The 9,173-nt window shown below is 58.5% G+C and overlaps 1 protein-coding gene across 1 annotated transcript; it reads right to left on the reverse strand.

The window, feature by feature from the left end:
- Window positions 1-1,905: 1,905 nt before the first annotated feature.
- CUEDC1 (CUE domain containing 1) lies at window positions 1,906-8,970 on the reverse strand. Its single transcript, XM_033077933.2, has 10 exons — window positions 8,555-8,970; window positions 7,953-8,080; window positions 7,038-7,155; window positions 5,576-5,759; window positions 4,986-5,069; window positions 4,165-4,254; window positions 3,636-3,729; window positions 3,450-3,508; window positions 3,084-3,154; window positions 1,906-2,879 (listed from the first exon to the last, which is right to left on the reverse strand). Exons 1-9 carry the CDS (start codon window positions 8,843-8,845, stop codon window positions 3,087-3,089), a joined length of 1,116 nt encoding a protein of 371 aa, XP_032933824.1. The 5' UTR covers window positions 8,846-8,970; the 3' UTR covers window positions 1,906-2,879; window positions 3,084-3,086.
- Window positions 8,971-9,173: the final 203 nt, after the last annotated feature.

A 9,173-nucleotide genomic window follows, 5' to 3' on the forward strand; every position in this document is an offset into this window, starting at 1 on the left:
TACTATTAAACATCTTTAAGAAAAAGATCACTTATGGAAATAAATTCTAAAATAGCCACACTCACAAATGTCACAGATCAGTTTGTTTTGTTCTTTTGAAACTTTTTTTGTAGAGAAATGATACAAACATCACTGAGAATTGTACATTTTTATGTAAGAAATGCATTTTGGCTCCCAAGCTGGGTTTGTGGCCTTTCCACTCCTTAGACCTGACTTTTTTTTTTACAGGACACAGAAACAACCCCTTTCCATCTCCATCAAAATGAGGCTTTGTGCCTCCAAGATATTTTGACACGGCTACAGAGTGATATCACCCAGAGGCTGTGCCTGGCCTGGGATGTTTAAGGGCAACTTGTTGGGTGGTGGTGGTGGCCAAGGCGTGTGCAGGGCCCTGTGCCAGGCCTGGGTGGCCACAGTGCTTTCACTGCACCCACCTGTCCCCTGCCCAGCTCACAGCCCCTGGCCACCTTTCCTTGCTGGCCCAGGACTGCTCCTCCAGCACACCTTGGCTGGGTTACAGAGGTGACATGTCACTTAAGGAGCAGCGTGAGAGGAGGGACAGTGTCCCCTCTTTGCTCTGGGTGCTGCTGGTGCCAGCAGTGCAGCACGACTGCCCTGTGGCCCTGTGCCAGCCTCCCCAGGAAAGCTGAACCCATCCCTGCAGCCACGGCACGACCCAGCCCATCCCCAAACCCTGCAGGGGCCAGCCCAGCCCCGCTGCCAGCACCTCGTGCTCTGGGAGAGCAGAATTCCCTTCCCGCCCGTTGGAGCTTCCTGCGCTCATGGAAACTTCGCTGGGACCAAAGCCCTCGGTAGCCAAGAGGCGCTGGAATGGTGACAAGCTGATCCACTTCCAAGTTTCATTTTCTTCCAAATATGCAGAGCTGCTTTGGACTGGGAAGGAGTAACAGCAGCCTCCTGTGGCCCCCGGGGCCAGCACAGGGCAGGGAAGCAGCCCCTCCTTCTCTTCAGCACTCTCAGAATGGAAGTCCCACCCAGGGACTAAAGGATTTTCCATTCCCTGATTCACCCTTAGCTCCTTGCTCCCTGAGCCAGGTGCTCCTCCAGACCCACATCCTATCCTGGGCAGGGCAGAGCAGCACCTGCTGCCAGTTGTGCACACCACCAGGAGCAGGGGTGCTGCCCACGGTGTGCATGTGGCTTGGGGTGGCCCTAACCTGTCACTCTGCTGCCACAACTCAGGACATGCTCTTCAGTCCTTCAAAACCAAAGGAGAGGACACCAAAACTGGTATGGGCTGGGTGGGGTGGGAATTCTGCTGCTTTGATTTTAGGAACTCAAAGCTTGCTGGCACCCCAGGGTTCTCCCAGCCCACTGAGTCCTTGTCTGGCACCCCAAAACTTGTCTGAGCGCTGGTGCTGCAGGAGAGCTCTGTGCTATGGAGACATCAGCCAGAACCTGCAGCCCCAGACACCTGGAAGCAGCCCTGCCCCTGGCCAGGAACCAGGAGAAAGTGAAGCTCCCGGGATGCCCCTGATCCCCACCAGGGCTGGAGGGGACGACAGCAGCGCTTAACAGGTGCAGCAGCTGCAGAGCTGGCGGGGGAGGAAAATCTTGGCGTCCACTTCAACGGCACGCGGGCTCCGTTGGGATGGAACAGGAGCCAGCCGGGAGCCAGCGCCTGCAAGGGGGACTTTTGTTACCAAACCCTGCTGCGGGGAGGCAGGGAAAACAGTTGCGTGAGTGTTTGATGGCTGAGGCTTCTGCGTCTGCCGCCTTCACAGCTCCAATCCTGCAACATTTGTGCTGGTTGGCGGGAGCCAGAGAGTGAAACAGGCACGTCTAGAGCCACCTCCTGCATTTGGCAGGGAGCATTGTGCCGATAGAAGAGAAGAAAATGTGCTGGCGGGAGCGAATTCTGACTTTACGCTCGTCACTCGTTACTTACACAGCGAAGGAATTTGTTTGTGTAATTATTTTTAGCCTGACAGCATCTCCGAGAGCTGCAGGATTCCGACGCTGTGGGAATGAGGAAGGGGCTCTGCTCCTGCCCCTCACCAAAGCCAGCAGTGCCCCCAAGCCCTGGTACAAACTCTCCATGCTGAGAACACCTCCACCAGCCCTGCCAACGCCCGGCTTGGGCTTTGCCTCTTACCTACAGCGGGGGCATCCCTGGAGCTCCCAGACTCCAGGACCACCCCCAGCACCCCACACCTGGTGGGACGTGTCCTGCTCCATCAGTCAGGGTTAAACTGGTGTGAAATCCAGCCCTTGGTGCTGCCCTGCAGCAGCACAAAGCTTCCCAACTTCAAGGCAGTTGTAGCAATGCTGAAGGCAAAGGTTTAATTCAAAGTGAAACGCCTAGGAAAAGAAGGCCTTTCCTTTATAAACAATTTATATTATTTGACTATTACCTGATCTGAATCTCTGCTCATTACTCCTAGCAATAATAGACAACGGCTGTTAGCTTCCCTTTCTCACGTGGTTTTTGTCCCGGTGTGCGCAGAATGAAGTTACATCAGACCACTACAGATATGTTCAGGAGTGCTCTGGCCAAGCAGACCCCACGTGTGAATGGATCCTCGTTAGTACCACTGATTTCATCCCTCCTTCTTCAGGCAGGGCTGCTCCTCCCCAGCCGGAGCTCGCTGGCTCCGCTCACAGCAGCTGCCCGCTTTGTTTTTTTTCCTTTTTTTGTTCCTTTTTGGCTGATTTGCTGGATAGGAAAAGTTGTTTTCAAACCACGGGTAAGAAAACATTGTGCCTCACTTCGATACTTGTACTTCAGAGGCGTACAGCAGCAGAGGGGGAACAGCCAAAATCTGGGTGATTTGTTGGGTGGGTTTTTCCTTTTTCAGCCATCTCCTGATGAAGCCTTGTGCACGTCCTGTGCCAGCAAGAAACCCCAGTGCTGGGACCTGCAGGGAGGGGAAGGGAGGGGGAAAGAGAACAGCTCAGCCTCAGCCACACAATGCCAGCACCCAGGGCTGTCCCAACCATGGCACCCTGGCCACTGATGGGGCTTGCCCACCCCTGGACCCAGCCTAAAGCACGTGGCCCCTCCTGCAGCCAGGCTGGGCCATTCACACAGAAGTGATCATCCATCCCCAGGTGCCTCTCACCGTTTACTGCCCTTCCTTCGGCGTCTCCTCCTCCTCCCGGAGCTGCTGCCGCCGTGCTTGGAAATCTTCATCTGAAAGGCAGAGGCAGGTGTGGGCTGCAGCCACCTCCACACCAGGACACCGCTGCACCACGGTCCCAGCTCTGGGGATGAGCCTCAGGGCAAGGCAGCCCAGCTTTCCCTTGCTCAGAGAGAGGATTCCCAGTGGGACCTGGGGAGGTGCTACCACAGCGCACCTGAGAACGCTGGATGGAGGTTTTTGGCCCACAAGGATATTTCTGTTCACACCTGAGCCAGCCCTGGGGTGATGTGGGGCCAGGGGACCCAGCCATGCCAAGCACAGCACAGCCAGCACAGCATTCCTTACCATATGCATGTCCTTCCACGTCATCGAGAAGATTTGCTGTGGAAGCTGCTGTCCCCATCCTGTGCCCTCCACTAAGGAAAATCAGTAGAGGGCCAGGATGTCACCAGTCACCCTTCCCAACCCTTGGGCAGCCCCCAGGAGCACCCGAGTGAGCCCCCTCCTGCCCCACAGCCCCTTTCAGGATACACCTGGTGCTTCAACAAGTGTTTTCTTTTTGATTTCCTCATCTTCGTCTTCTCAGAGAAGGCTCTGGCGAGTTCAAACAGCTTCTTGCGAGTGGCTGGAAGGAAGCAGCTGGGTGAGGGTCGCACCCAAAACCCTTCCCAAAGCTGCCATGGGCAGTGGGAAGGAGAGGGGCAAGGCCAGGGGTGTGAGAGCCACCCACACCCCAACACTCTGTGGTGATGCCCTGGGTTTGCCAGACTTAGAGAGGGAGACAGGGACACGCTGGTCACTGGTGGGAGGTGCTGATGTTTTTTACCCTTTTGCTGGGATGTTCATGACCTTCCTTACCCAGAGTGACCCACCCCTCCCAGTGTCCCCAGTGCCTGCAGCCCAGCTGAGGCCGCCCAAGTGGTGGGAAAAGCAGGCTGTGACTTCTCTGAGAAAAGATGAGTTTGGGAGAGTGCCAGGTACCATCTCCCCCTGCCCACCCCACTCCCAGCTCCCCTCCAGCCCTGCCAGGCTGCCAGCACGGGGCCTGCACAGCACTCACATTTCCCCATGTGTTTGAGCTTGTCTCGGAATAAGGCATCGTCGGACACGGCCCCGCCGGCCTCGCTGGTGACAGAGGGAGCCACGTCACCTGCAAGGCAAACATCTGCTCACCAGAGTGTGGGTGTGATGAGGGGGCACTGATCACTCCCACAACCCAATTCCAGCACCACCAAAGGGCAGAGCTGGGCAAAAGCAGGTGCTTGTGGGGTGGCTCTGCATGGGCAACCATAACCCTTGGGCTGGCAGCACATCCTCACTGTGCTCAGCCCCAGCACCAGCACCTCCCTCCAGGCTCAGCAGCCCCAAATTCCCCCGAGCTCTGACTGTGCTCTGGGTATTGGATCCTGGATCAGGAGCAAGCCCAGCTCAGTCAGGGAACCAGAGACCCCCAGAGCCACGTCCCTGTTGGCCAGGTCTGTGAGCCCAGCTGGAGCCCTGCCAGGCTGCCCAGGCTTGCCCAGCCCCTCGCAGGGCCATCGACAGACACCAGCTCTAATTCTGACTCTGGGCAGCTGCTCTGCTCCGAGGTTAATCAGGATTACCCGGGAACAGTCATTATGCCTCCAGGCACAATCCTCTGCTGCAGCCCAGGCACGGGAGGGCAGGGATGGATGGAGGCAGGATACAGGAACACTTCAACATGGGGAGGGAAGGAGCACCCATCCCCACGACCCACCAGCTCCTCTCCTGTGCTGGGAGGGCAGCAGAGAAGGATCAGCCAGTTTCCTCCCTCCACAGACACTCTGGGAGCAGCTGGGCAGAGGGATGGGAATGCAGGGGCTGTGGAGAGACAATGCTCATGTGTGTCTTGGAAGTTACCTGATAATACGGAGGAGAAACCAAAGTCGTTGCTGACAGCAACACTGGTGGACTTGGATTTTTTTGACTCATATTTCAATCGATCTGAAAAACAAAAAGCGCAGCGCCCGCTCGATCAGAGCCTCGAGGCAGAGCACATGGCTCTGCTCCCCTGTCCCCTCACAGCCCCGTGGCTGCCGAGGGACAGGCTGGTGGCAAGGGAGGGAGCCAGGGCTTTGCTTCTGCACAGCGACCACAAGCACTTTGATGGGAGCCCGCAGCAGCAGAGGAACTGCCCACCCACCACAAGCACACGATGAGCACACCCGTGGTTTTCCTGCCACCTGACAGTGCTGCCAGGACCCTGCAAAGCATCAGGGACATGGCTGGGGAGGGCTCAGAGGGCATTTCCTTGTGATGGATTCTGCCAGAGATGCTGCAGAGGGGTGGGCAGGGGAGGAGAGCAGGAGTCCAGGGAGCACTAGCCTGCAGCCTGGCCACATCCTGTACTGGCACAAGCCTGATCCCACGGGCAGGGCAGTGCTGCCAGCAGCCAGTGTCACAGCAGGACACACACCCAAAAGGCAGAAGTTTCTGAAGGCCTTTTTCACCTCTCTCCAGGGCGAGAAGGAAATCGCGGTTCCTCTGGAGCTCCTTCATGAACTCTTCGTTCTGCAGGAAGAGGGCGATCCTCTCGTCCTCCAGGTACTGCTTCCAGCGCCGCTCCTGCTCCAGGGAGCCCTGGCCCCGCGGGAGCAGCCCCCGTGGCACGGGCTGCCGGCAGCCCTGCGAGCCCTGCGGGGACAAACGTGCCACAGGCTGGGACTCTCAGGGCTCAGCTCAGCCTTTTCTCCCTCTGTTATCCCCCAGAGGGGTCCCTCCCTCCTCTACCCAACAGCCCAGGGCAAAAGGGACAAAGGGGGACAGGGCATCACTGTCCCTTGGGAAGGGGGACAGGGCAGAGGGGATGGATATCCCACATGGGAACCTTTAGGAGCTCCTTTTGCAGAGCACAGGCTGGCACAGATTTTTAACTTTAAACCAGGGTGTTGTGCCATAGCAGAACCTGGTGTGGAGGCACGAGAAGGGAGAGCAGAGTCTGCCATGCCCTGCTGACAAACGTCAGGCACGAGGCACGTCACACCTCACACCTGGGGAGCAGCACAGCCGCACGCTGCGGCACAGCCTCATCCCTGCCTACAATATTTATCTGATTTGTAGCTGCTCCCAGAGAGCCATAAAAAGCAAAAGCACACAATTACTGGGGAAAGAAAAGGGCAGCTGCTCCTCTCCTCCCCCTGAGCCCAAATGAATTGGCATGCTTCTATTCCCAGAAAGGTAATAGAGCCTGTGAAGCTCAACTTGCAGGGCAATCATTCAGGAAAACGTGGTGAGCTGCCTTTGGAGGTGAAACGGGAGGGAGGAGCAGGGTCCCTGCAGCCCCCAGTCCCTCACCATACCAGGAAGGTGCTGGATCCATTTAGGGGTTCCTGTGTTAGCAAAGGGCTGAAGGATGCCCCAAACTGTGCCATGCCTGGAGCTGAGCTGGATGTCCAGCACGTGTTAGGGCTGCTTATTCCCCATGGGATGCTGCCCATTGCCTGCCCTGCTGCTGGCACCCAAACCTTGTGGCTTAAAACAACCATGGAACCCACATGGACTCTGACTTCCCAGGGGTAAATCCTCTGGGTTGCACTAGGTTTCCCACCCAAATTCCACTGCAGCAGCACTCAAGTTCCCTGGCAGTCCTGCTCTCCTTAGGAGCATTACTGGTGCTGTTGCTCCTCACCAGATCAGCAGGCAAGATTTTCAAAGAATTGAAAATATTATGTGCTTATGGCAAGGGGCATTTCTGGTACTAATCACTGGGATAATGGCAGGAAAAATATCAAAGCTTTGCTGAGAGCTCTTTCACACCTTGCCCACTTCAGTCTCTTGAACAGGACACTCCAAAACTTCTGGTTTAGTGCACACCTGGTACCCAGATGCTTCCAGCGTGCTGATGCTGCAAGCTCAGGGTGGCTGAGGAGTGGGATGGTGCTCCAGGGGCTGGAAGGGGTGGCCAAGGCTCACCTGTGTGCTGGCTGTCTGCTGGGGCAGGATGCGCAGGAAATCCTCGGGGAGGTTGCCCAGGAGCGGCGGGTTCCAGTTCCTGTAGTGCCCGGTGCTGCCGGGGCCGGGCACGTCCGTCCTGTGGGACAAGCCCAGGTGAGGAGGAACCCACCAACACCTGCCATGGCAGCGTGGCACAGCAGGCACAGCAGTGCCTGGCACAGCAGAGCTGGCACAGCTCCACCAGCAGTGCTGGAAACCACAAAACCCCAGCACATCCTCGAACCTGCAGCGTTAGCATCAGCTCTGGAGAGTGAAAGGCTTTCCTAAAGTGTTTGGAATCTTCTGAGAGCTGCATTTCAAGCCTTGCCCTGCAACTCTGCATGCTGGGTTTTCCTCCTCCTGCCTGTTTCACTCAGACTCCCAAAAACCAGCCCAGTGGAGCCCCAGCAGTGCAGGGATTCATCCACGGAGCTGACAAACATCTCTCACCAGATGCCACACCCAGCCTGCACAGGGGGCAGGGGCTGGCACAGAGGTGCCCAGGGCTCACCCTTGCTGTCCCACAGCCCCACACCTGCAGGGGACAGGTGACAGGTGAGAGCCAGCCGAGGTGTGGGGTGAGGAGCCAGCACAGGGCCTGGCTGCCCAGCACCTGGTGTTTTCCAGCAGAGGCGAGCGCTCCCCGCCCCCAGGAGCTGATTTTTGCCATTCCACACACTGCTGCCAGAGCAGCTTTCCGGCTCCTCAGCTGTTCATGTTTTAGACCCTCACAGGGATTTCTGAGCCAGCTGTGAGCTTCATTCATCTCCCTTGGCTTTGTCTCACTCGGCCCTATAAGGAACAGGGCCAGACGGCCGTGCCAGGGCCAGCCTGAGCCCCGTGTGCTGGCCCAGGGTGCCCCAGGAACAGGAGGAGGGCAGGGATGGGGCTCACCTGGGTGGGGGTGTGGGTGGGGCACGGGGGTAGCGGCTGCCCAGTGCCTGGCTCTCGTAGGCAGGGGGGGAGTACACGGGAGGGGGCTCCTCGTCCGAGCTGTCCGGCTCCAGGGTCCGCTCCAAGATCTGCAGGGTGAGAGGATGGGGTGAGGGAAACTCTCCCCAGTGAGCCAGGGCTCCACGTGCAGCAGCAAAGCAGAGATGGCACAGGCTGAATGCTGCTGCAGAGAGGGTGGGGAAACCTGCTGGCACTGGACCTCCTGCACCCAGAGGGGTTTTGGTGGAGTTTGGAGGTACTGCTTTCAAGGGAAGAGGGTGGGTGAGCCTCTCCTTGGGTGCACACAGCCCCTGGGAGTCTCTCTGACAGCAGCAGAAGGGTCTCTGCTGGGTTTTGGGGTGAGGGAGAGAGGGGAGAGCACTTGCCTTGAGCCTAAAGCACTGCCCATGACAATTTTTGATGCAGCTGATCCAGGCACTCAAACCTCTGCCAGCCTGCAGCAGTTGAGCAGCACCGTGCCCAGGCAGCAGGAGGCAGGATGACACTGAGGTGGCCACACTGTGGAAGCCAGAGCCCAAAGAGGGAACCCCCAGGCAGGTTACCTCGGGGGGGATGCTGTCCTCCGAGTCCGAGCTGTCGTCACAGCCGCTGCCGTCCAGGTTCATCTGCAGGAGCTGGTCGATGGTGGCGTCCACGGCGCCGTTGTTGGCTCTCAAGACGCACTCGATGATGTCGTAGTCCATGTTGGGGAACATGGTCTTGAAGTCCTCCATGGCCTGGTTGAACTCCAGGCGCCGCACCTGCCTGGCGGGGCGGCTGTTGTTGAGCTCCTGGGCGGAGGAGCCGCCGCGGGAGCCGCCGTTGCTGCTGCTCCGTCGGAAGAGGCTCGTCATGGCGGGGCGGCTGTGGGGGCTCGGCGCTGTGCCCGTGCCCGTCCTCACGGGGGGCTGCCCCGGCTGCCAGCCGGGACCATGGGTGGGCGGCGGGGGTCCCGCTCCCCGCGGCCGGCGGCTCCGCGCGTCAGCCCCCGGCGCACGGCTGCATCCTCCCACCTGTGGAGGGGACACAGGATAAAGTCACCCAGAGTAACCCGTGGGAGCACCCAGAGGTTCTCCCCGTGTCAGCAGGGGACATTGGGTTCCCATCCCACTGCATCCTCGTGGGGCTGAGCCATCCCTGCAGCGGGCCCGGCACGCCGGAGCGCGGATGTGCCGTGCCAGG

Source organism: Catharus ustulatus, chromosome 22 (genome assembly GCF_009819885.2).
Source record: "Catharus ustulatus isolate bCatUst1 chromosome 22, bCatUst1.pri.v2, whole genome shotgun sequence".
In the NCBI taxonomy this organism is placed as follows: Eukaryota; Metazoa; Chordata; class Aves; order Passeriformes; family Turdidae; genus Catharus; species Catharus ustulatus.

What these genes read in the sequence shown, in the direction of transcription:
- CUEDC1 (XM_033077933.2), bottom strand. Translation starts at nt 8,845, where the DNA reads ATGACGAGCCTCTTCCGACGGAGCAGCAGCAACGGCGGCTCCCGCGGC. An exon ending in CCTTCTCGCCCTGGAGAGAG is followed by an intron (nt 5,070 to 5,575) that starts GTGAAAAAGGCC and finishes TTTGTTTTTCAG; the next exon opens with ATCGATTGAAATATGAGTCA. An exon ending in CGTGGAAGGACATGCATATG is followed by an intron (nt 3,155 to 3,449) that starts GTAAGGAATGCT and finishes TCTGCCTTTCAG; the next exon opens with ATGAAGATTTCCAAGCACGG.